The sequence below is a fragment of the Salvelinus namaycush genome, chromosome 4 (assembly GCF_016432855.1).
Source record: "Salvelinus namaycush isolate Seneca chromosome 4, SaNama_1.0, whole genome shotgun sequence".
Taxonomy (NCBI): Eukaryota; Metazoa; Chordata; class Actinopteri; order Salmoniformes; family Salmonidae; genus Salvelinus; species Salvelinus namaycush.
The window spans coordinates 45,244,966-45,272,805 of record NC_052310.1 but is presented as its reverse complement, the minus strand read 5'-3'; the positions used below and the strand labels follow the sequence as shown (position 1 = coordinate 45,272,805).

General features: G+C 42.9%; 1 protein-coding gene across 1 annotated transcript in view; it reads right to left on the bottom strand.

Annotated features, from left to right (window-relative positions):
* LOC120045632 (SH3 and PX domain-containing protein 2A-like) overlaps positions 1-27,840 on the bottom strand; it is a 113,318-nt gene that overhangs the window by 23,649 nt on the left and 61,829 nt on the right. The window contains exon 7 of the mRNA XM_038990542.1: positions 11,661-11,789. Coding sequence (XP_038846470.1) covers positions 11,661-11,789 — 129 coding nt within the window. The remainder of the gene's footprint in view (positions 1-11,660; positions 11,790-27,840) is intronic.

Here is a 27,840-nt window from a genome sequence, read left to right as displayed (position 1 = left end):
CCGCAGAAGGGGCAGACGGAGCGGTCTTCTGGTCAGGCTCCGGGCACATCGCGCACCGCTCCCGAGCATACTACTCGCCAATGTTCAGTCTCTTGACAACAAGGTAGACAAAATTCGAGCAAGAGTTGCCTTCCAGAGAGACATCAGAGACTGTAACGTTCTTTGTTTCACGGAAACATGGCTCACTCGAGACACGCTATCGGAGTCGGTACAGCCACCTGGTTTCTTCACGCATCGCGACGACAGAAACAAGCATCCCCTCTGGTAAGAAGAAGGGCGGGGGAGTATGCCTTATGATTAACGAGACGTGGTGTGATCATAACAACATACAGGAACTCAAGTCCTTTTGTTCCCCTGACTTAGAATTCCTCACAATCAAATGCGGACCTCATTATCTACCAAGAGAATTCTCTTTGATCATAATCACAGTTGTGTATATTCCCTCCCATGCAGACACATTGACGGCCCTGAAAGAACTTAATTAGACTCTATGTAAACTGGAGACCACATATCCTGAGGCTGCATTTATTGTAGCTGGGGATTTGAACAAGGCTAATCTGAAAACAAGGCTCCCTAAATTATATCAGCATATCGATTGCGCGACCTGGGCTGGCAAAACCCTAGATCATTGTTATTCTAACTTCCGCAAAGCATATAAGGCCCTCCCCCGCCCTCCTTTCAAAAAAGCTGACCAGGACTCTCTTTTGTTGCTCCCAGCCTATAGACAGAAACTAAAACAGGAAGCACCCGTGCTCAGGTCTATTCAACACTGGTCCGACCAATCGAATTCCACTCTTCAAGATTGCTTCGATCACATGGACTGGGATATGTTCCGCATAGCGTCGAACAACAACATTGATGAATACGTTGATTCGGTGAGCGAGATTATTAGCAAGTGCATCGGTGATGTTGTACCCACAGCGACTATTAAAACATTCCTCAACCAGAAACCGTGGATTGATGGCAGCATTCGCGCAAAACTGAAAGCGCGAACCACTGCTTTTAATCAGGGCAAGGTGACCGGAAACATGGCCGAATACAAACAGTGTAGTTATTCCCTCCACAAGGCAATCAAACAAGCTAAGCGTCAGTATAGAGACAAAGTAGTCACAATTCAATGGCTCAGACACGAGAGGTATGTGGCAGGGTCTAGTCAATCACGGACTACAAAAGAAAAACCAGCCCCGTCGCGGACCACGATGTCTTGCTCCCAGACAGACTAAAACAACTTATTTGCTCGCTTTGAGGACAATACAGTGCCACTGACACAGCCCGCTACCAAAACCTGCAGGCTCTCCTTCACTGCAGTCAACGTGAGTAAAACATTTAAACGTGTTAACCCTCGCAAGGCTGCAGGCCCAGACGTTATCCCCAGCCGCGTCCTCAGAGCATGCGCAGACCAGCTGGCTGGTGTGTTTACGAACATATTCAATCAATCTTATCCCAGTTTTGCTGTTCCCACATGCTTCAAGAGGGCCACCAGTGTTCCTGTTCCCAAGAAAGCTAAGGTAACGGAGCTAAATGACTACCGCCCCGTAGCACTCACTTCGGTCATCATGAAGTGCTTTGAGAGACTAGTCAAGGATCATGGTCCCACCCAATCATCAAGTTTGCAGATGACACTACAGTGGTAGGCTTGATTACCAACAACGCCGAGACGGCCTACAGGGAGGAGGTGAGGGCCCTTGGAGTGTGGTGTCAGGAAAATAACCTCACACTCAATGTCAACAAAGCAAAGGAGATGATCGTGGACTTCAGGAAACAGCGGAGGGAGCAGCCCCCTATCCACATCGACGGGACAGTAGTGGAGAGGGTGGAAAGTTAAGTTCCTTGGCGTACACATCACGGACAAACTGAAATGGTCCACTCACACAGACAGCGTGGTGAAGAAGGCGCAGCAGCGCCTCTTCAACCACATGAGGCTAAAGAAATTTGGCTTGTGACCAAAAACACTCACAAACTTTTACAGATGCACAATCGAGAGCATCCTGTCGGGCTGTATCACCGCCTGGTACGGCAACTGCTCCGCCCACAACCGCAAGGCTCTCCAGAGGGTAGTGAGGTCTGCACAACGCATCACTGGGGGCAACTACCTGCCCTCCAAGACACCTACACCACCCGATGTCACAGAAAGGCCAAAAAGATCATCAAGAACAACAACCACCCGAGCCACTGCCTGTTCACCCCGCTATCATCCAGAAGGCGAGGTCAGTACAGGTGAATCAAAGCGGGGACCGAGAGACTGAAAAACAGCTTCTATCTCAAGGCCATCAGACTGTTAAACAGCCATCACTAACATTGAGTGGCCAACATACTGACTCAACTCTAGCCACTTTAATAATGGAAAAATGTATGTAATAACTTTAAACAATTGCACTTCATATAATGTTTACATACCCTACATTACTCATCTCATATGTATATACTGTACTCTATACCATCTACTGCATCTTGCCTATGCCGTTAGGCCATCACTCATTCACATATTTTTATGTACATATTCTTATTCATTCCTTTACACTTGTGTGTATAAGGTAGTTGTTGTGAAATTGTTAGGTTAGATTACTTGTTAGACATTACTGCATGGTCGGAACTAGAAGCACAAGCATTTCGCTACACTCGCATTAACATCTGCTAACTATGTGTATGTGACAAATAAAATTTGATTTGATTTGAGATGCATTTATTTGACACTTAACATAACAACTTACCACATACCTATACTGCAGTCAATTTAACATAATTAACCTTTGGGTTTTAGATGTAATAACGTTTTTTAAGCCTCCTCACCTTAGTTAAATTGACATTTCTTGGTTGTAGTGCCTGTCACCTTTCCAAATCCACCTTGAATCCACCTTTCTAGTGGGATCAAAATATTCATGATTTTTGGGATCAAAACAATCCTAATCACCTACAACTCCTGATTAAAGATCAGATTGGATTACCAAATCCTTATCCCTGTCTGGAGGATCAGAATCTGGATAGCGTAAGGTCCATATCCGGAGGAATAGAATCCCATTTTTCAGTTTTGAAAAACTCAATTTTAACATTAAATCCTATCCGATAGGGGTAATCCAATCAGATAACTTTTTGAAAAACCAGCCCCTTGGCTGCTGCCACATAGGCTTTTCTACACCATTTCTCTGTCGCCTAGCTCTGGAGAGGTCATGGCTGTTCTCTGCAGGAGAGTGAAATGACAAAACCCCTCGAAAACGGGCCTTCTGAGTGGAGCAGCAGTCTCAGGCACTGCATCACAGCCTGGGTCGCAGACCCATGAGGTGGCGCACAATTGGCCCAGCGATGTCCGAGTTAGGGGAGGGTTTGGCCGGCCGGGATGTCCTTGTCCCATAGCGCTCTAGCGACTCCTGTGGCTGGCCGGGCGCATGCATACTGACACGGTCACCAGTTGTACGGCGTTTCCTCTAACACATTGGTGCGGCTGGCTTCTGGGTTAAGCAAGCGGTTTGTCAAGAAGCAGTGCGGCTTGGCAGTGTTGTCTTTCGGAGGATGCATGGCTCTCGACCTTCGCCTCTCCCGAGTCCGTACTGGAGTTGCAGGGATGGGACAAGACTGTAACTAACAATTAGATATCACAAAAAATGTATTACAAATAAACCCTTGCAAACCTTCTCTGTGATGTGGCGCTCCACGAATGCTCTATTTGTTGTGGAAAGCAGAATCCAAGATGGCCAACAACTCTTCACATCCCCCATTAAGGAGACTGGAGGGTTCATTGGAAATGCAATCACACATGCTTCAGCAGCAGTTTTAAATGTTACTTTAGATTGACTTTGTGTGGGTCTACATACTAGAAGGCCTTGCTGTTTGGATCTGGCCCTGCGCCCCCGCATTGGCAAAGGCTCAAGGCCCTAACAAGCCATGTAATGTGTTAAATTTTTACACCAAGGCTGTGGCTTCATACAAACCCGGTGCCAAGAAATTAAATGGAGAACGGAGAGCTAAAATAAATGTCTACAGTACTTTGGACTGGAGCCTGTCAACTGCTGAGGTGTGCAGTATTTCCCTGGCAATGCAGAGTCTGGAGTGTGTTAATGCGCTTATAAAATGGATTGCAACATTTTTTTGGTGAGAATTCCCTCTCAAATGTACTATTTTTTTCTAAAAAAGCTAGCTAGCATTCTTTGGTCACGAGAGTGCGGTTAACTTTTGACATTAACGTAACCCCCACCACTCCTCTGACTGTTGCCGTGTCACTATGCCACATAGAACAAGTATTCCCATAATGCCGATGATGACAGAACTATAATATTAGCCTCAGTCTGCTACCCACCTGGCTAGCCAGCTATATTAGTAGGGAAGATTCCATGGCTTCGCATCTTCCTCTCTGTTGGCTGGCTAAAGTTATTGTCACTTCACTTCACAAATCAAATTTTATTAGTCACATGCTTCGTAAACAACAGGTGTGGACTAACAGTGAAATGCTTACTTACGGGCCCTTCCCAACAATGCAGAGAGAGAGAAAATAGATAAATAATAGAAAAGTAATAACATGTAATAATACAAGTAATAAATACACAATAAATAACAATAACTTGACTATATACATGGGGTATCAGTACCAAGTTGATGTAGAGGGGTACGAGATAATTGAGGTCTTGCTAGCTAATATGGGAAATATGGGAATAAGGTATAGGAATGTGGTACCTTAATTTGAAAGCACATTTGAAAGTTAGACATATGAATATACATTATGGCCACTTTAATAAGGCAGCTACACACCCCACCGAATGTCGATCTGCTGTTCATCTACCGTTCGTTCGCTGAGGTGTGTTTTAGGGACCACTCACCGGTGGGTGTCTGACATTTTCATGCAATTCTACACGTAGAATTGGTTTGCAAATTATAGCTGGCAATCTGTTCAGAGTTGCTAAGTACTCTTGGCCGGCAAACAGGCATGTAGTCTAGTGGTTAAGAGCGGTTAAGAGCGTTGGGCCAGGAACCAAAAGGTTGCTGGTTTGAATCCCCGAGCCGACTAGTCGAACAATCTGTCAATATGCCCTTGAGCAAGGCACTTAACCCTAATTGCTCCTGTAAGTCGCTTTGGATAAGAGCAGTTGCTAAATGACTAAAATGTACATGCCTGCGTGTCTGTTCCTTAAGACGTTTGAGTAAATACACTCTGTTATTGATGGCTATGACTGCCTCTACTTTATTTTTCAACCTTGTTCTCATAGGGTAGGGGCTTAGGCTGAGTTCACTGCAGCTCAAAAGAGGCAATACAAGTATGTTTCCTTGCCAATGCAGGTTTATAACACACAGGCGTGAATTACAGAGAACCTGAAAAAAAAAAATATCAGAGAATTTGTCTCTGGTCTTTCAGTAATGAATAAATGTTAATATACCAGTGCTACAACTGTTTTTGTTGCATTTTCTAGACCAAATTAAAGGTGTTTTGGCAAAATAGCATCACACAGAAACATATATTTAAAGATGAACCCCCTGATAATGATTTGGTGACATGTATGAAAATGTGGAACTGAGTAGACATACAGCTGTTGAAAGGTGAGATATGCACGTTTTCCGTATCCCAGGATGTGTGTGTATGTGCATGTGCATTTTTGTGTGTATTATGTACAATTTGATACATTGACCAGCAGGGCTGGGACTGGACCCAACTCGGAGGAAGTGGAGAGATATTATACGACTACACCTACATATGTGTCTCTATCTGTGTCTGTCTACCTACCATATGTCTGTCATCTCCATCAACATCCTCATCTGTGTCTGTGTCTCCTGCAGCTGTACGACTCTTTATCATCTGTGTCTCAAGTCTGCGTCACTAGTTGTGTTGAGGAAGTAATGGATAAAGTAAATATTATTTCCGTTCTATACTGTAGTTCTCAAGAACGAGCTTTTAGGGGAAATTGCAAGGATCCATTGCAAATGGTTCAGTGACAGTTAAACATAACAAACAACATTCACTTGAATTAGGAGTCATTTCATAATGTTTATGTTCAGGTCCATGCAGTGCTTTTCTCCTCATCTCCTCACTGAGTTGTGCTACAGTAAGTTCTGTGCCCTCTCCTTTAGGTCAGTGGTTCAGTGAGACAATAGTGAGACAATAGTGAAACAATAGTGAGCCAACAGTGTCAAACCCACAGCTATCTGGTGGTGGTCTTGCATTACCACAAAACCTATACTTAAATGTCCCAAATTCACTGCAAACAATACAAAACAACATCTACGATTGTACTGCAAAGAAACCATGATACAACTCAGGACAAGACAAATAAATGTTGTAAGTTCATTTTTGACATAGCCAACAGAGTTGACACCGGATGTACTAAATTAAAGGATGTGGTTGCCAACTATCTAATTAGGCTTTCAATGCCTGGATGAAATGTTGACGTCAGTCTCATTTACACAGCCAAAAACACTAACAAACACTTCTGGGGGAAAAAAAGTTTCTTTGTTTTGTTTACAGAGAAAATGAATAATAAAAAACAATGATAGTTATGTAAAAGCCACGTGTGTCGTAATGTGGCTCTAGGGTGAAAGTAAAGTGGTACTGCTACAGTAAGGATGGATATTCCTTGAAAGGAAAAAGTGGAGCAAGTGAACAGATGCTTGGCTCAGACTTCAAAGTGATAAAGCTTTACTCATATCCCCTCTGCCCCTGTCTCTTTCTAAGAGGGAGGGCAAAATAGAGGAACCTATCTGTTGAGGAGGGCCTGAGCCCTATTTGTCTCCCCTACAGTACCTGATGTCTGGAAACACTATATCAGGTTCAGCACTCCAGCCTCCATTTTACTGTAATCAACAACACATTTATTGCTCAAGACAAAAATGCGAACAGGCCAGCAACTTTAGATTTTCTTACTATGAATGTATACCATATGTACTCATCTAAACTACAATATGCAATGTTTTAACACAGGATTGAGGTGCCTCAGGCTCTACTGTGCTGCATGTATTTTATTTCTAGATATCCAAAGTCTCACATTGAATCAAATAGCCTGTCTTTAACTGCTACTAAAACACAAGTGTTACTTACTAAAACAAGTTTTTAAGTTTTGGGGTCAGTCTTTGAAATATTGGCTCGTGCTACAGATGTGAGATGTGAGATTACAACCTTTAGCGTTACAGGCATTTCTCTGTGCTTGAGATGATGTGGAATGCTGAGCCTCAGCACTACTGGAGATATCTGATCCCACTGGAAAGCACTGCAGGAGAAAACCCCATTCATTTCAAGTTTCTTTATTTATAAACACTGTATAGAGTATAAAAGAGGGGAAATATATAAAGTTCAATACATTCACTTCCAGTTATCATAAAATACTGGGTCCAATTTCCAGCGATGGTTCTGTTTAGATTGGGAGGCGAAAAAGTACTAATGTTGACCTAAGGAACAGCCAATGCAGCCCCCTAGAATGTGAAAGGATCCCCGATAGAATGTATGCTGACCTTTCTAAAGCTACGTTCTTCTGCAGCCCTATGCTCTAGGCAGCACAGATGGCGTGTGTGGGGCACCCAACCCAACCCTCTAAAACGCTATTTAACTTTAATTGTTATTCCTAAATGAGAGGCACCTCACGAATCCGTTGGTTCATGTCCATCGTCTGGCCATAGCATAAGCTTGTTTCCCAATGGTGTTAAACAGCTCCTTATTCACATCTCCTCTTCCTCATGAACACTGATCTACAGTGTCTGAGAGGATTTAAGCGCAGAGAGAAATACATGTTGGAAACCCATCGAGTACCTCCTCAACGTATCCATGGTCCATCAAGAATAAAGGGAGACGAGAAGAGAGACAAGGAAAATAATTGGGACACAACCTTAACATTTAAGCCTAAAATACTGTACAAAGTGTTCCCAGAAGTCACACTGACTGACGCAGGCTATTGGTTTATAGACGGACACACATGCAGGGTGGTACAGGGGAGCTATGGGGAGCCTGAGGGGCAGACAGACCCAAGCTGCTTCCCTCTCCGACACAGACATTCCTGGAGTTTATTTGTCAAATTACAATTTAAAAAGCCGATCTAGGATTTGAGCAGTGTAAACGTACACTGGTCAGAAGAGATTTAGAGGGATATTATCTGGGTTGGACTGGGCAAGGCTAGCCTAACATTGCCCTTGAGGTGTAGAGTAGGTAGCATACCTCTAGAGGGAAATGTGATGGCAAATGTTTTACTTTTCCTATGCATTTCGATAACAAGAAGAGTTCAACTGTAGACAAATAAAAAGATTGTTCTTAATTGACCCACCTGGTTAAGTAAAGGTTAAAAAGTGGTGTGCTATCTTAGCTTAGCCCTGGTTAGCATCTCTTTAACACACTGTAAGTTGAGGAGGCATCCTGGAGGATCCATTAATCCATTATAATGAACCAACCTCTCTGAACCGCTAACTTTGGCAGGAAAGGGCTTTTTCCATATTCCCCCTGACTCTCTCCTTGGCCCACACTCCTCTCCTCTCCAAAGTCAGTGTCTCTCTCTGGCAAGCTCTGACCTAACTCAGTAGTGAAAATATACAGAGGGATTGCAATCAAACAAATACAAGAAACTGCAAGGGCATCAGGGATAAAACCTTTATGGAACACTGCTTTTGAATATCCTAAAAAGTGGCAGCTGATTTTTATGGAACTCTGTGAAAATGACACAACCAAAAATATAGATCTTGCCCAATTTCTCTGTCTTTGATGAGTCCTGGCAGTGCAGCATTCCTGGCCTTTTACAATAATTGTATAATATAAACATCAAAATAAAAATACATTTGAGCGGAGCGAATCCACAACACACGTTGCCATTCTGAGTTATGTTTATTTACAAGGTACAGTACCTGATCTAATAACCAGGAACACCCTCTCACCAAAACATGAATTATCATCAACTATGACACTGACTGAAGGCCTATATGCAAAAGCAGTATCAACAAACCAGTGAAAATGAAAATAATGGCTTGGCCTGGAATGGGACATGGAAAGCTGAGAAAGATGAACGTGACTACATGAAATGACTTAGATCCAAAGCCCCTGTCAGAAGTATATTATCTAATCCAAGGTAAGGAAATGTGCCTTTCCTTTAGTGCAATGGGCAATCTTTTGCATTAAAATTGCATTATCCTTGGGTATGGTAACAGTGAAATCAGTTATATATTTACATTGTACAAGAAAAGTACATAGAGTTACTTACCAAAATGCTTTCTGTGTTCAAATTTGAGAACCATCGTGGTAAGTAGAGCACAATATAATAGCTCTTACACCATGCAGACACTACACAGACATAAGGACAAATTCCATTCTAAGCCATCTTCTTCATTGGACAAATGAGAGCTCTCTGTAAGAGAAGCATAGTACCATATCAACACCATATTCACACCATTTAAAGAATTCCCCAAGACTCTATAAAGACCTGAGCACCTTTTGTCATTCAACAGCAAAGTACTGGAGACATTTAAGCAGCTCTGGGTTCATAAAAAGTACATATCTAACTTCTTCAGCACTGAAAGTCTGGGATTCAGAAATCAACCTCAAATGCCATAAAATACATGAACTTATTCTGGGAGAGATGGATGCTAAACTAAACGGACTGAAGTATTTTACGCGCATCTGTAATTCTTAGAATTGGTATGAGGCTTAGGACTGATGTCACCCACATTGCAGCTTAGCCTTCTTCCATGCTGTCCAGGAGGTGTCATGGCTTCAGCTAATGCTAACCATACTGTTGAACACAACAGGCTTCAGCTAATGCTAACCGTTCTGTTGAACACAACAGGCTTCAGCTAATGCTAACCATTCTGATGAACACTGCAGGATTCAGCTAGTGCTAGCCATTCTGATGAGCACTGCAGGCTTCAGCTAATGCTAACCATTCTGATGAGCACTGCAGGCTTCAGCTAATGCTAACCATTCTGATGAACACCACAGGCTTTAGCTAATGTTACACCATTCTGATGAACAATACATGCTTCAGCTAATGCTAACCATACTGTTGAACACAACAGGCTTCAGCTAATGCTAACCATTCTGTTGAACACAACAGGCTTCAGATAATGCTAACCATTCTGATGAACACTGCAGGATTCAGCTAGTGCTAGCCATTCTGATGAGCACTGCAGGCTTCACATAATGCTAACCATTCTGATAAACACTACATGCTTCAGCTAATGCTAACTGTTATGTTGAACACTACAGGCTTCAGACAGTGCTCTGATGGGTTTTGATTTAGCTACCTCTGCAATACTTGGGAGTCCCCTGCCTACAGTGCTTGAGTTGTTGATGCCAAATGCCATCTATACACTACTGGTTGTATACCTATGAATCAGACAGTGATTCAGTTAGACTTGCAGGTGGGTGAACTCTCTGACCAGTGACATATTTACTCTGTAGTCATCTAAATGTACTGCAGCCTTCAAAAGCCCAGTCACCAGCATCATCCATCAAGCTCCATGCTTATTATGGAGGAAATTACTCAAGTCAAGGCCTCGGGCAGAAGGACTTCAAGGTGTTTGGAAATCTGCCTCAAAGTGACTCCCTAGTGGGATCAAATCCAACTGGACCAAGAAGGAAAAATAAACGGATGAACTCAAAGGGTGGGTACAGACACTTCAAAGCAGTCTGAGTCAATTGACTCTCTTCCTTTAGGCCTCTATGGCATGGGGTTTACTCACACCCAATGTGAAACCTAAGTTAAATTGCTTTTCTGATCACTGTTTCCCCTCCTCTTTGAAGAACACGAGTCCCATTACTGCTTTACTGTCTGGGAACACCATTTAAGCCAGGACGTCAACCTCTGTTACTGAGCCTGTCTCTCGCTCTAGAGGCTTTGGAGATGGATATGACAAAACTTCTTATTTCATTCTACTGAAGGGAAAGGAAAACTAGACAGGTTTCCTTATGCTGCGTCAGCTAAAACTGTGGTTCAGTTAATGGTAAGGTGTGTTTGTATGTTACTGCGCAAGAGTTAGTGAGTCTTAACTGGGTCAAAGTATATAGGCAAAAGTAAACACTGACATATCAAGTAAGACCATCAACATATGTATACAGGACTTTATAAAGAGTAGACCATGTCATTGATTCTACTGGAGGGCATGATATGCATAACAGTCAATAGAACTAAGCTCTGCGTAACATTTATCACCTTTCACTGTGAAAAAGCCAAATTTAATGAATCTCAACAAGGGCCAGACGAAGATTATTTTCAGTTCCTTTTGAGGATCAGCTCCTAGCACTCCATTTTCAGAGGTTAAACAGCTGACTCAGGACCCCGTGCAGCTGGCATATGTAAATCCAGCATGTCTCTCCGTCTTTCCGATAAAGTGAGCTGGATAATTAATATAGGCGTCTGGGAGACATTCCTCCTACAGAAGGCAACATTCTGGCCCCGGCCTAAACCAACAAGGGGAAAAAACAGACCTCTCTGCAGGCCAAAGTGAGCCTCCAGGGTTAAGGCACAGTTTGAATGCTGTGGACATAAAGGGAGGGGAGAGAGGTGGGGAAATGGAGCAGGGAAAGAAGGGAGGAAGAAGGGGAACTATTGGGGATGAAGAAAAGACCGTGACCCCAGACTGAGAGGTGAAAATTGGAATTCTCATGTGGATGCTGGCCGGAAAGTGTGCATGAATAGGTGTGCATCACTGTGTGTGTGTGCGCGCGTGTGCCTGCATGCATGCATGCGTGTGTGTGTAGGTTGGTCACTCACCACTCTCGCTCTTATCGATGACGTCTACCACTTTGCCGGCCTGCAGGCTGATTTCCGCCGGCTCCTGCTTCTCATAGTTGGCCACCACCATGTACTGCTCCAGTAGCATAGGATCGGCACCATCCAAACCTGGGGTTGATGGGAAAAAACACGCTGTCAGCCAGCTCCCGGTCATGGGTCCGCGAGAGCGACCGCCGGGCACCCTCTGCGCCATAGGCCAATTTGTCAGTAGACCTCAGCCAATGGGAACACACGCTGAGCTCTGTGCATTTTCCCAAGAGTCTGGCCATATAGCTGGAGAGTCAAAAAGGAACGCCTATTAAACTGAAAGTCTTCCAAAATACATCAAGCAGTTTGCTGAAGAGAATCCATTCTAAGCTGTTGGGGGGCCTCATCCATAGTCTAAATTTGAGATAGAAAAATAGGAATGGATGGAGAGAAAAAGAGGAAAGCAATAGAGAGAAAGAGAAAGAAAGAGCAGGAGCAGCAGCCGGTTGTCGATAGAACAGTGGAGCGGGAGAAAGGAACGGTTTCCCCTGGAAAATAAACAGTCTGTTAAAAAGCCTCCTTCTCCTTGTTGGGGCTGGAGCTGGAGGAAGAGTAGGGGGGGTTGTGTACGCCAATCATAAGAGTCGACACTGAAGGCCTTAAATAGAACCAGATGAGTAGGCTGGAGTTGAGCTCAGGAGGCCGGGCCTCGGCTGCTGTGAAACACTAGAGCACAGGACTTTCATTTAGTATTGCCAATGGAAAGCTTCTTTCCTGGCCTCGCTGGGTTAAACATATTAGCACCAGCAATGACTTAGTTTTGACAATGTTATTCAGCAGGACCATTCCACTGGGCACAGACGTCAGTTCAACATCGAGTCTTGAATTACATTTTGTTTAGTTGTCAACTAACCTGAATTCAACGTGAAATAAAAAATAATAATAATGTAATTGGATTAGGTTAAAGGTTAGGGTCACGAAGTTCACTTACGTTGATGGCTTATTTTAATGTGGAAACAACGTTGATTTAAACAGTTTTTGTCCAGTGGGGTACATTGATCAAAAATCCAAGAATGTGTCAGTATTATAGATGAGGTGGCTCTTATTAAGCTGTGATCACAAACATTGCTTTATTTTTCTTCATATATCTACTGTATCTGTCTTTTATACAAACTATGCAGTCCATGTTGCATTACATGGTAGTGATGTTTATGATATGAATTTCAGAACATAAACAGTTTGCAAAGAGTAAAGCACACTTTAAATATACATGGACTGGTATTGTACAAAAAGCCAAGCCATAACCTCAACATCAAAAGGAAAAAACACAAAGATCATTGGGGATGTTTCTCATTTTCAAAAACAAAGCACCTGTTGCATGAATTTAAAATAGTAAATAAACTACATCTTCAAAACAAATTCAACCACCTACCACTGCACACTAAACCTTAAAAAGTCACTCCAAAACATCTCCAGCTGCAGCCTAGAATGAACTGAGACAACCCAGTTTAGCAGCAGAACTAACACATGTCAGCTGTTCCCTAGAATCAGACACTGCTGAGATGGATTTCACACATTACTGATGGCTCAGACTGGCCACAGAGTTTCGTAAAACGGAGAGGAGAGAAATGATTCACAGATCACATAAGAACACAGTATACAGCACATACTATGTATCCGGATTCAAAACCAGGATATCCTTTGGTCTAAATTCCAAGCTGCTCAAGGCTTGCCTGAGTAATAATTTATAGTTTAACTGCCAACAGACAGTTCAAGTATATGGATACTGAGATGGAGGATACAGCACAAATGCTCTGTAGTACTCATTGTCAATGTACTGTTTCTCTCTTAGCTGAGATAAATTACAGAATTTAGTGAAAAATAAATGAGTTAGCGGAGTTCCTGTATCACATAATCAAGAGAAATGTCTACAAAACAAATGATAAACTAGATGAAGACAACCACGTCCAAATGAAAACATTATTCAACCTGTGGTAAACTCAGTGTCTGGAACATTGTACAGAGAACTCTATCTCACACGATGGAAAATAGCATGATTCCAGTCCAATAAATACTATTAGATAAGAAGTGATTAAGTAAAAAGAGAGGACCTGATGACAGCTGTCAGACGAAAGATGAACATTTACGTGAATTAGGATTATGTTCCCATTCTATGCTGAGGGGCAGGTGTCACAAATGTCAAAGCACTAATAACTCATCCGGATGAGCTCAGCTTCAATAGCATCCAAAATACTAAACCTGCCAACTAGTAAAGTTGAACCAGTGTGGTTCCTTCTGTGGTTTATGCTGCTTTCTCATTATTTGCACAGGATTCTTTGCTCACCGCGAGGTTGGATGCAGAAGCCTTGGAAAGTTAATATTAGTTGAACTTTGAGTGCAGGAGTGGAACCCCTTGCAGTGTGATCCACTTACTGGTGGAAAACAATGACTTGTGCTACACATAAAGTAATGTGAAGCCTGCTTTAGAAATGCAAGGCTTTGGTTTTCCTTTCAGCATAGCTGCCATAGATGAATGCTCAAGATTATACATTCAATGATGCTGAGACCAAAACTCATCCAATGCATTTTTATAACCTGTTGGGAATGGTCAGAACGATGGCTGACCACAGAAGCAGATGAATCCCATCGCTTAACACAAGAAATGACAAGGAGATCATTTTGACCCAATATAAATGTAAAATTGCCCCCCTCCGTCCTTGACTTTTCTTAAATAAGTCTATTTAACACACGTACAGATTGTTGTTAGAATTTTGATATGACAAACATAATATGTTATAAGCAGTTTTAAGAGGACATTAAAAAAAAATCCCCCCGAGCCGCTAAAAAAGTGACTTTTTCCAAATCCTCCTAAAGAATCACATCAGAAAGAGATGATCCTGAGGTTTCCAAAACACTTACCATTGCCAAATAACTATCAAAAGTGATACTTAAAAATATAACTTTTCCACTGTTAATTGTGCTCCATGCTTGAGCACACGGCAACAGCTAGCCTACAGTAACAAACAAATAAAAATTATATTGTGTTATTTTAAATAAAAAATAATATTTGTATTCTAATGTTACCCAAGACCTTCATAAACACAATCAAAGTATTATTTTTCCGATAGCAAACATAAAATGTATTTATTAGACTGTTAGAATGTTGAGTGAAAATGAATCTGCTATATTGTGGTTAAAGAGTTACCTGTCTAACAGAACGCAGAAGATGTTCTTTAATGGAAGCCTCTCCAACATAATCCAGGTAGAATCAGGAATTCCCCAGGGCAGCTGTCTAGGCCCATTACTTTTTTCAATCTTTACAAATGAGATGCCACTGGCTTTGAGTAAAGCCAGAGCATCTTTGTATACGGATGACTCAACAATATATACGTCAGCTACTACAGCGACTGAAATGACTGCCACACTTAACAAAGAGCTGCAGTTAGTTTCAGAGTGGGTGGCAAGGAATAAGTTAGCCCTACATATTTCTAAAACTAAAAGCATTGTATTTGGGAATAAAACATTCACTAAACCCTAAACCTCAACTAAATATTGTAATAACTAATGTGGAAATTAAGCAAGTTGAGGTGACTAAACTGCTTGGAGTAACCCTGGATTGTAAACTGTCATGGTCAAAACATACTGATACAACAGTTGCTAAGATGGGGAGAAGTATGTCCTAATAAAGTGCTGCTCTATCTTCTTAACAGCACTATCAACAAGGCAGGTCCTACAGGCCCTAGTTTTGTCGCACCTAGACTACTGTTCAGCTTGCAAGCCGAAGGCAATAATAGGTAAAAATTCCATGTCTTAGGTCAGTTAGGATCACCACTTTATTTTAAGAATGTGAAATGTCAGAATAATAGTAGAGAGAATGATTGATTTCAGCTTTTATTTCTTTCATCACATTCCCAGTGGGTAAGAAGTTTACATACACTCAATTAGTATTTGGTAGCATTGCCTTTAAATTGTTTAACTTGGGTGAAACCTTTCGGGTAGCCTTCCACAAGCTTCCCACAATAAGTTGGGTGAATTTTGGGCATTCCTCCTGACAGAGATGGTGTAACCGAGTCAGGTTTGGAGGCCTCCTTGCTTGCACACGCTTTTTCAGTTCTGCCCACAAATTTTCTATAGGATTGAGGTCAGGGCTTTGTGATGGCCACTCCAAAACCTTGACATTGTTGTACTTACGCAATTTTTCCACAACTTTGGAAGTATGCTTGGGGTCATTGTCCATTTGGAAGAACCATTTGCGACCAAGCTTTAACTTCCTGACTGATGTCTTGAGATGTTGCTTCAATATATTGACATAATTTTCATTCCTCATGATGCCATCTATTTTGTGAAGTGCACCAGTCCCTCCTGCTGCAAAGCACCCCCACAACGTGATGCTGCCACCCTCGTGCTTCACGGTTGGGATGGTGTTCTTCGGCTTGCAAGCCTCCCCCTTTTTCCTCCAAACATAACGATGGTCATATTTGCCAAACAGTTCTATTTTTGTTTCATCAGACCAGAGGACATTTCTCCAAAAAGTACGATATTTGTCCCCATGTGCAGTTGCAAACCATATTCTGGCTTTTTTATGGCGGTTTTGGAGCAGTGGCTTCTTCCTTGCTGAGCGGCCTTTCAGGTTATGTCGATATAGGACTCATTTTACTGTGGATATAGATACTTTTCTACCTTTTCCCTCCAGCATCTTCACAAGGTCCTTTGCTGTTATTCTGAGATTGATTTGCACTTTTCGCACCAAAGTACGTTCACCTCTAGGAGACAGAACGCGCGTTCTTCCTGAGCGGTATGACGGCTGCATGGTCCCATGGTGTTTATACTTGCGTACTATTGTTTGTACAGATGAACGTGGTACCTTCAGGTGTTTGGAAATTGCTCCCAAGGATGAACCAGACTTGTGGAGGTTTACAAAAAAAATTCTGAGGTCTTGGCTATTTCTCAGTAAAGCCTCAAGCATAAATTGCTCAGTAAAGCCTCAAGCATAAAGCCTCAAGCATAAATTGTCCGAAACGCTGAAATGGGCTACTTCTAAGAGAAAAATTGAGGAGGCAGAACACACCTCATTGCAAACTGTTGTTAGAAAATACATCTTGTTAGAAATTAATGTGAAATTTACAAGTTGAAACATAGCCTACACTGTAGATTATTAGCAGGCAGCACGTGTTAATTAACTCTCCAGTTGCGTAATAATCACATTTTAGAACAGTGAGTGCATTCTGACATCACGTGCATAAAATGACGCTGGAGCGACCATTAAAGATATTTGGAACTCACATATGAAAAGGGTCATTAATTGGTGTTGCCTTAGATTGTAAAATGTCATGGAGAAAACATATTGATTCAATGGTTGTAAAGATGGGGAGAGGTCTGTCCGTGATAAATCAAATCCAATTGTATTAGTCACATGCGCCGAATACAACAGGTGTAGACCTTACAGTGAAATGCTTACTTATGAGCCCCTAACCAACAGCGCAGTTTAAAAAAATACGGGTAACAGATAAACGTAACAAGTAATTAAAGAGCAGCAGTAAAAAATAACATATACAGCGGGGTGTCGGTACAGGGGCAATGTGCGAGGGCACCGGTTAATTGAGGTAGTATGTACATGTAGGAGAATAATTAAAGTGACTATAAATAGATGATAACAGAGAGTGGCAGTGGTGTGGAGGGGGAGGGGCGGGGCGGGGGTAATGCGAATAGTCTGGGTAGCCATTTGACTAGATGTTCAGGAGTCTTATGTCTTGGGGGTAGAAGCTGTTAAGAAGTCTCTTGGACCTGAACTTGGCACTTCGGTGCAGCTTGCCGTGTTGTAGCAGGGAGAACAGTCTATGACTAGGGTGGTTGGAGTCTTTGACAATTTTTAGGGCCTTCCTCTGACCCCGGGTGGTATAGAGGTCGTGGATGGCAGGAAGCTTGGACCCAGTGATGTACTGGGCCGTTCGCACTACTCTCTGTAGTGCCTTGCGGTCGGAGGCCGAGCAGTTGCCATACCAGGCAGTGATGCAACCAGTGAGGATGCTCTCGATGGTGCAGCTGTAGAACCTTTTGAGGATCTGAGGACCCATGCCAAATCTTTTCAGTCTCCTGAGGGGCAATACGTTTTGTTGTGCCCGCTTATCGACTGTCATGGTGTGCTTGGACCATGTTAGTTTGTTGGTGATGTGGACACCAAGGAACTTTAAGCTCTCAACCTGCTCCACTGTAGCCCTGTCGATGAGAATGGGGGCGTGCTCGGTCATCTTTTTCCTGTAGTCCACAATCATCTCCTTTGTCTTAACCACGTTGAGGGAGAGGTTGTTGTCCTGGCACCACACGGCCAGGTATCTGACCTCCTCCCTATAGGCTGTCTCGTTGTTGTCGGTGATCAGGCCTACCACTGTTGTGTCATCGGCAAATTTAATGATGAAATTGGAGTTGTGCCTGGCCGTGCAGTCATGAGTGAACAGGGAGTACAGGATGGGGCTGAGCACGCACCCCTGAGGGGCCCCTGTGTTGAGGATCAGCGTGGCGGGTGTGTTGTTACCTACCCTTACCACCCGGGGGCGGCCCATCAGGAAGTCCAGGCTCCAGTTGCAGAGGGAGGTGTTTAGTCCCAGGGTTCTTAGCTTATTGATGAGCTTTGAGGGCACTATGGTGTTGAACGCTGAGCTGTAGTCAATGAATAGCATTCTCACATAGGTGTTCATTTTGTCCAGGTGGGAAAGGGCAGTGTGGAATAAAATAAAGACTGCATCATCTGTGGATCTGTTGGGGCGGTATGCAAATTGGAGTGGGTCTAGGGTTTCTGGGATGATGGTTTTGATTTGAGCCATGACCAGCCTTTCAAAGCACTTCATGGCTACAGACGTGAGTGCTACGGGTTGGTAGTCATTTATGCAGGTTACCTTAGTGTTCTTAGGCACAGGCACTATGGTGGTCTGCTTAAAACATGTTGGTATTACAGACTCGGACAGGGAGAGGTTGAAAATGTCAGTGAAGACACTTGCTAGTTGGTCAGCGCATGCTCGCAGTACACGTCCTGGTAATCCGTCTGGCCCTGCGGCCTTGTGAATGTAGACCTGTCTAAAGGTCTTACTCACATCGGCTGCGGAGAGCGTGATCACACAGTCTTCCGGTACAGCTGGTGCTCTCATGTCTGTTTCAGTGTTATTTGTCTCGAAAGCGAGCATAGAAGCAGTTTAGCTCGTCCGGTAGACTCGTGTCACTGGGCAGCTCTCGGCTGTGCTTCCATTTGTAGTCTGTAATGGTTTGCAGGCCCTGCCACATCCAACGAGCGTCAGAGCCGGTGTAGTACGACTCGATCTTAGTCCTGTATTGACGCTTTGCCTGTTTGATGGTTCGTCAGAGGGCATAGCGGGATTTCTTATAAGCTTCTGGGTTAGAGTCCCGCTCCTTGAAAGCGGCAGCTCTAGCCTTTAGCTCAGTGCGGATGCTGCCTGTAATCCATGGCTTCTGGTTGGGGTATGTACATACGGTCACTGCGGGGACGACGTCATCGATGCAGTTATTGATGAACCCAATGACAGATGTGGTGTACTCCTCAATGCCACTGGAGGAAACCTGGAACATATTCCTGTCTGTGCATGCAAGACAGTCCTGTAGCTTAGCATCTGCTTCATCTGACCACTTTTTTATTGACCATATATATGGTCACACCAGATATTGACTGGTTTTCTGATCCACAACCCTACCTTTTTTTAAGGTACCTGTGACCAACAGATGCAGTTGAAGTCGGAGGTTTACATACACCTTAGCCAATATACATTTAAACTCAGTTTTTCACAATTACTGACATTTAATCCTAGTAAAAATTCCCTGTCTTATGTCAGTTAGGATCACCACTTTATTTTAAGTGTATGTAAACTTCCGACATCAACTGTACATATCTGTATTCCCAGTTATGTGAAAGCCATAGATTAGGGCCTAATGAATTTTTTTCAATTGACTGATTTCCTTATATGAACTTTAACTCAGTAAAATCGTTGAAATTGTTGAATGTTGCTTTTATATTTTTGTTCATTGTAGTATAAAATTTTCCATTTTCACATACTGAAAATGTGTTATTCTTACTGCATTCTTTCCGCTATTGGTTGATTTTGGTAGCACATTCCCATATCTAATTGACAGCTGTTGTCAATGCCGAAATGAGTATGACATCCAGGCATTTTAAGTATACTCAATTTTTGAAATGTCACATACTATAAAAAAAAAATGCATACTCAAACGGCCTACTATTTAGGGCGCAAATATGGGTATTCGGACACGGCCAGTGTAACTCTTCACAAAGACAAAAATAGGTTCATATGATAAGGTAGAGTACATTGGGTGAACTCTGCTTAATATCATAAATGTACATTTGAAGTTTACATACACTTAGGTTGGAGTCATTAAAACTCGTTTTTCAACCACTCCACAAATAACAAACTATAGTTTTGGTCGGTTAGGACATCTACTTTGTGCATGACACAAGTAATTTTTCCAACAATTATTTACAGACAGATCATTTCACTTATAATTCACTGTGTCACAATTCCAGTGGGTCAGAAGTTTACATACACTAAGTTGACTGTGCCTTTAAACAGCTTGGAAAATTCCAAGAAATTATGTAATGGCTTTAGAAGCTTCTGATAGGCTAATTGACATAATTTGAGTCAAATTGAGGTGTACCTGTGGATGTATTTCAAGGCCTACCTTCAAACTCAGTGCCTCTTTGCTTGACATCATGGGGAAATCAAAAGAAGACCTCCACAAGTCTGGTTCATCCTTGGGAGCAATTTCCAAACACCTGAAGGTACCACGCTCATCTGCACAAACAATACTACGCAAGTATAAACACCATGGGACCATGCAGCCGTGGCTTGGTCGCAAATGGATCTTCCAAATGGACAACAACCCCAAGCATACTTCTAAAGTTGTGGCAAAATGGCTTAAGGACAACAAAGTCAAGGTATTGGAGTGGCCATCACAAAGCCCTGACCTCAATCCTATAGAACATTTGTGGGCAGAACTGAAAAAGAGTGTGCAAACAAGGAGGCCTACAAACCTGACTCAGTTACACCACCTCTGTCAAGAGAAATGGGCCAAAATTCACCCAACTTTTTGTGGGAAGCTTGTGGAAGACTACCCAAAACGTTTGACCCAAGTTAAACAATTTAAAGGCAATGCTACCAAATACTAATTGAGTGTATGTAAACTTCTGACCCACTAGGAATGTGATGAAAAAAAATAAAAGCTGAAATAAATCATTCTCTCTACTATTATTCTGACATTTCACATTCTTAAAATAAAGTGGTGATCCTAACTGACCTAAGACAGGGAATTTTACTTGGATTAAATGTCAGGAATTGTGAAAAACTGAGTTTAAATGTATTTGGCTAAGGTGTATGTAAACTTCCCACTTCAACTATAAGTCCTTATATTGTCTCTCCTAGCTCTGTAGCTTTAGAACACACATGTGACTTACAGTGGGTGTGTATTCTCCAACTCCATCTGAAGGAATTAAAATTAGATGCAGTAGCTAAAATGTATTTGATAGATTGAAGGAGTGTGTTCTGGAAGTGCTGGAAGTAGTAGCCACACTAGGGTAAACAAACTGAGATAAATGTAGCTTTTACTACATACACTATATATACAAAAGTATGTGGGCACTCCTTCAAATTAGTGGATTCGACTATTTCAACCAAACTGACAGGTGCATAAAATTGAGCACACCGTCATGCAATCTCCATAGACAAACATTGGCAGTGGAATGGCCTTAATGGAGAGCTCAGTGACTTTCAATGTGGCACCATCATAGGATGCCACCTTTCCAACACGTCAGTTCATCAAATTTCTGCCCTGCTAGAGCTGCTCCAATCAAATTTAAGTGATGTTATTGTGAAGTGGAAACGTTTAAGAGCAACAACAGTTCAGCCGCGAAGTGGTAGGCCACACAAGCTCACAGAACGGGACCGCCGAGTGCTGAAGCGTGTAGCGCGTAAAAATCAGCTTTCCTTGGTTGCAACACTCACGGCCAAGTTCCAAACTGCCTCTGGAAGCAACGTAAGCACAAGAACTGTTCATCGGAAGGTTAAAAAAATGCCCGAGCAGCTGCACACAAGCCAAAATTCACCATACGCAATGCCAAGTGGCATATTTTCTGGAGTGATGAATCAAGCTTCACCATTTGGCAGTCTGAAGGACTGATCTGGGTTAGGTCAGTGCCAGGAGAACGCTACCTGCCCGAATGCATAGTGCAACTGTAAATGCAACAGCATACAATGGCATTCTAGACAATTCGGTGCCTCCAACTTTGTGGCAACAGTTTGGGGAAGATCCTTTCCTGTTTCAGCATGACAATGTGCACAAAGCAAGGTCCATACAAAAATGGTTTGTCAAGGTCGGTGTGGAAGAACTTTACTGGCCTGCACAGATACCTGACCTCAACCCCATCGATCACATTTTGGTTGAATTGGAACGCAGACTGCGAGCCAGGCCTAATCGCCCAAATTAGTGCCCAACCTCACTAATGGTCTTGTGGCTAAATAGAAGCAAGTCCCCGCAGCAATGCTCCAACATCTAGTGGAAAGCCTTCCCAGAAGAGTGGAGGCTGTTTTAGCTGCAAAGGGGGGACCAACTTCATATTAATGCCCATGATTTTGGAATGAGATGTTTGATGAGCAGGTGTCCACATGCTTCTGGTCATGTAGTGTATGATTGATATTAGTTCCCCCACCCTTCCTTGAATCTCAACAACTTTAGTGTCTAGACTCTAGACTACTGTGTTTATATGTGGTACAGGATGTGTGTGTGTGTGTGCCTGCCTGCTAAGGTGCCTGCATGCCTTCCTGCGTGCATACCTCAATTAAATAGCCCTATTAGCCACTCTTTCTGTTTACATCTCTCCTCACACAGATTTACACTGAGTGCACAAAACATTAGGAACACTTTCCTAATATTGAGTTGCACCCCCTTTTGCCCTCAGAACAGCCTCAATTTGGGCTCCTGAGTGGCGCAGCGGTCTAAGGCACTGCATCTCAGTGCTAGAGGCGTCACTACAGACACCCTGGTTTGAATTCAGGCTGTATCACAACGGTCCCGGATTGAGAGTCCCATAGAGCGGCGCACAATTGGCCCAGCGTCGTCTGGTTTTGGCCAGTGTAGGCCGTCATTCTAAAGTAAATAAGAATTTGTTCTTAACTGACTTGCCTAGTAAAATAACAGTAAAAAAAAAAAGTTTTAATTGTCGGAGCATGGACTCTACAAGGTTTCAAAAGCGTTCCACAGGGATGCTGGCCCATGTTGACTCCAATGTTTCCCACAGTTGTGTCAAGTTGGCTAGATGTTCTTTGGGCAGTGGACCATTCTTGATACACACAGGAAACTGTTAAGTGTGAAAAACCCAGCAGCATTGCAGTTCTTGATACACTCAAACCGGTGTACTTGGCACCTACTAACATACCTCGTTCAAAAACATTTAAATATTTTGTCTTGCCCATCTGAATGGCACATATACACAATCCATGTCTCAATTGTCTCAAGGCTAAAAAATCCTTCTTTAACCTGTCGTCTCCAAACCTGTTCCTGGAGAGCTCTAACTAACCGGTTCTAACTAACCTGATTCAGATTATAAACCAGCTAATTATTAGAATTAGGAGTGCTAGATTAGGGTAGGAGAGAAAAACCTACAGGACAGTATTTCTCCAGGGACAGGTTTGGAGATCCCTGATCTACACTGACTGAAGTGAATTTAACAGGTGACATAAATAAGGTATCATAGCTTTACCTGGTCAGTCTATGTCATGGAAAGAGCAGATGTTCATAATTTTTGTACACTCTGTTTACATGATTACATTGTGCATGTTCAGTAATTATTATGCAACATTTCCTTACCTGGGATTTGAACTCACGACGACCTCTTGGTTCATGCAACGCCAATCCTTCTGCTATGCCACCATGTCCGTGACAGGTATCAATTAATCATGATTTTATTTACTTATTTCATTAATTGAAGGGCTTTCTGTGTAGTTGTCTAATGTTGGTGGGGCATATTAACCTATTTTAATGATAGTCCTGAATCACTATGATCAATAAAAATTATTGTATCAATAAAATATTTTCTTGAGTGCAATTTTAACAGAGCTGAGATTTACTTCAAAGTGCATTCACCCTATTGCTTAAACCTATCAAGTTGTTTCAGATCAACACAAGTGCCTAGGGAGGAGGTTTTAAGGTTTCTTCTGGACAGGGTCTAATTATAATAATGGCCCAATAAGCACAAGCACAAGCCCGACCGTGGTCGATCGTCATGGCATTCCTAGTCAATCACCAAACATGTAGAAAAGCCAACGATAAAGGATGAGATAAAAGGCTTGCACTCCTTTTTTAAGTCCTGTTGTGGTAGATGCACTTGATTCAGAAGCCCAGGGCACCGGGTAAGCAAAGTATTCCCATGTTGAACCATTGTCTGAAAAGACAAACTCTGCTTACCCGGCGGACCAGTAGATCTGTGGCTAAATCGAGTGCGCCTACTGCGCTGGCCAATCGGAAAGCTCAAATCACCATGCCTACCTACAGCTTCCATGACACCTGCCACAGCCAAGTTTGATACTAGCCTACGTAAGATTGAATAACTTTTAAAACCATGACCACAGAGAGACAGTCAAAGAATACAGCAAAGAGCTGCTGTTTTTATGAGTAAGTGCATGTTTAATTGTTTATTCAGCACTATCAACCCTGTTCTTACTCAACACTATTACAAAACATAAAACACACTTCTCCCTACTTCCATTCGCGCTGCAGCTGCAACAAATGAGTAGCCAAGTGTATAGATAGCCCAGCATTTTTATTATTATTAGCAGCTTGTCTTGTCTCTTTTAATATCAAGGAATATTTAACTATCTCTGGTCATAGGAACAACCTGAACGGTCATCCAACTCAGAATTCCAAATCAGAAACTCTGGCATCTTTCTAGACCTCTGACTTTCCGAACTGAAGATCACTGATATCATGATTTGACATTGTTTTTTTCAGCGTTCCCAGTTGTCTTGAAAACACCATGATCATCTGATGCAGTTACCATCAGTCCAGTAAAATAAAAAAGCAAATTATTTGAAAATTAATGCTCACCTGTGCCTTGCAAGTGCTACACCAACTGATCTAATTTGTAATCAAAGCTCAAGTTTTGAAATATAATATGGTCTGAGAAGAACATAATTGGCAGGCCAGACATTATAGCCAATATGATGTGATAATGTACTAGGCCTACTTCACAAACCTCATTCTTACAACAAAAAAAATGATTAGGTTAATTTACATTTTGTAAGTCATGATAGAAAAAAAAAGGGTTTTAGATCTTGGCTTGCGTTTTGACTGTGAAATGGATCTTGACTCAGAAAAAGTTGATGACCACTGCCCTAGAGATGTACCTTATTGGGACAGTAGTTGCTGTTGCTGGTGCTGTTGGACTGGTTCCTGTTTGATGTAGTGTTTCTGGACAAAGAGATCAATGCCGCCTTTGCAGAGTTTTCATTTTACTAAAATGTTATCTTTCTCCTCGATTAACAAAACATAAATGGGAGCATTTCCACAAGGAAAAGGTTAAGTGGGGTAACAACCATAGAGAACAATAGAGGCCTCTAGTGGCCAAAAGGTTGTTTTAGCATGGGCAGCACCATTGAGGGATTCCACCAACCTGCCTTGAACGCTGTCTTTAAGGAGCCTTACATATGAACCAGCTTACTCATTGCAGACAGCCTTCAAGGCAGCATCCTGATTTATCAGCCTCTGAGGCTGCTATTGAATCTCATCAGCCTGCCAGGAACAGAGGACACCCACTCTGGATTATATGCTTCAGCATATAAAGCATTTTGACTGCTAATCTGCCAGCAAATTAAATTAAATTTCAAATCAAATCAAAGTTTATTTGTCACGTGCGCCGAATAGAACAGGTGTAGACCGTACAGTGAAATGCTTACTTACAGGCTCTAACCAATAGTGCAAAAAAGGTATTAGGTGAACAATAGGTAAGTAAAGAAATAAAACAACAGTAAAAAGACAGTGAAAAATAACAGTAGCGAGGCTATATACAGTAGCGAGGCTATAGAAGTAGTGAGGCTACATACAGACACCGGTTAGTCAGGCTGATTGAGGTAGTATGTACATGTAGATATGGTTAAAGTGACTTTGCATATATGATGAACAGAGAGTAGCAGTAGTGTAAAAGAGGGGTTGGCAGGTGGTGGGTGGCGGAACACAATGCAGATAGCCCGGTTAGCCAATGTGCGGGAGCACTGGTTAGTAAGGCCCAATTGAGGTAGTATGTACATGAATGTATAGTTAAAGTGACTATGCATATATGATAAACAGAGAGTAGCAGCAGCGTAAAAGAGGAGGTGGCGGGTGGCGGGTGGCGGGTGGCGGGTGGCGGGACACAATGCAAATAGTCTGGGTAGCCATTTGATAACCTGTTCAGGAGTCTTATGGCTTGGGGGTAAAAACTGTTGAGAAGCATTTTTGTTCTAGATTTGGCACTCCGGTACCGCTTGCCATGCGGTAGTAGAGAGAACAGTCTATGACTGGGGTGGTTGGGGTCTTTGACAATTTTTAGGGCCTTCCTCTGACACCGCCTGGTGTAGAGGTCCTGGATGGCAGGCAGCTTAGCCCCAGTGATGTACTGGGCCGTACGCACTACCCTCTGTAGTGCCTTGCGGTCAGAGGCCGAGCAATTGCCGTACCAGGCAGTGATGCAACCAGTCAGGATGCTCTCGATGTTGCAGCTGTAGAACCTTTTGAGGATCTCGGGACCAATGCCAAAACTTTTTCGTTTCCTGAGGGGGAATAGGCTTTGTCGTGCCCTCTTCACGACTGTCTTGGTGTGTTTGGACCATTCTAGTTTGTTGTTGATGCGGACACCAAGGAACTTTAAGCTCTCAACCTGCTCCACTACAGCCCCGTCGATGAGAATGGGGGCGTGGTCGGTCCTCCTTTTCCTGTAGTCCACAATCATCTCCTTAGCCTTGGTTACGTTGAAGGATATATTGTTATTCTGGCTCCACCCGACCAGGTCTCTGACCTCCTCCCTCTAGGCGGTCTCGTCGTTGTCGGTGATCAGGCCTAACACTGTTGTGTCGTCTGCAAACTTAATAATGGTGTTGGAGTTGTGCCTGGCCATGCAGTCGTGGGTGAACAGGGAGTACAGGAGGGGACTGAGCACGCACCCCTTGGGAGCTCCAGTGTTGAGGATCAGGTGCTTCCTGCTTTAATTTTTGCTTGTAAGCAGGAATCAGGAGGATAGAGTTGGGGTCGGATTTACCAAATGGAGGGCGAGAGAGAGCTTTGTACGCGTCTCTGTGTGTGGAGTACAGGTGATCTAGAATATTTTTCCCTCTGGTTGCACATTTAACATGTTGATAGAATTTTTTTTGGTCACATGGGCCAAATATAACAGTGAAATGCTTACTTACAAGCCCTTAACCAACAATGCAGTTTTAAAAAATTTAATAAAAGTAACAAATAATTAAAGAGCAGGAGTAAAATAACAATAGCGAGGCTATATACAGGGGGTACCGGTACAGAGTCAATGTGCGGGGGCACCGGTTAGTCGAGGTAATATGTACATGTAGGTAGTTATTAAGGTGACTATGCATAGATAATAACAGAGAGTAGCAGCAGCGTAAAAGAGGTGGGGGGGCGGGGGCAATGCAAATAGTCTGGGTAGCCATTTGATTAAATGTTCAGGAGTCTTATGGCTTGGGGGTAGAAGCTGTTTAGAAGCCTCTTGTAACCTTTTGAGGATCTGAGGACCCATGCCAAATCTTTTCAGTCTCCTGAGGGGGAATAGGTTTTGTCGTGCCCGCTTCATGACTGTCTTGGTGTGCTTGGACCATGTTAGTTTGTTGGTGATGTGGACGCCCAAGGAACTTGAAGCTCTCAACCTATTCCACTACAGCCCCGTCGATGAGAATGGGGGCATGCTCAGTCCTCCTTTTCCTGTATCATCTCCTTTGTCTTGATCACGTTGAGGGAGAGGTTGTCTCGTAGTTGTCGGTGATCTGGCCTACCACTGTTGTGTCATTGGCAAACGTAATGATGGTGTTAGAGTCGTGCCTAGCCGTGCAGTCATGTTTGAACAGGGAGTACATGAGGGGACTGAGCACGCACCCCTGAGGGGCCCCCATGTTGAGGATCAGCGTGGCAGATGTGT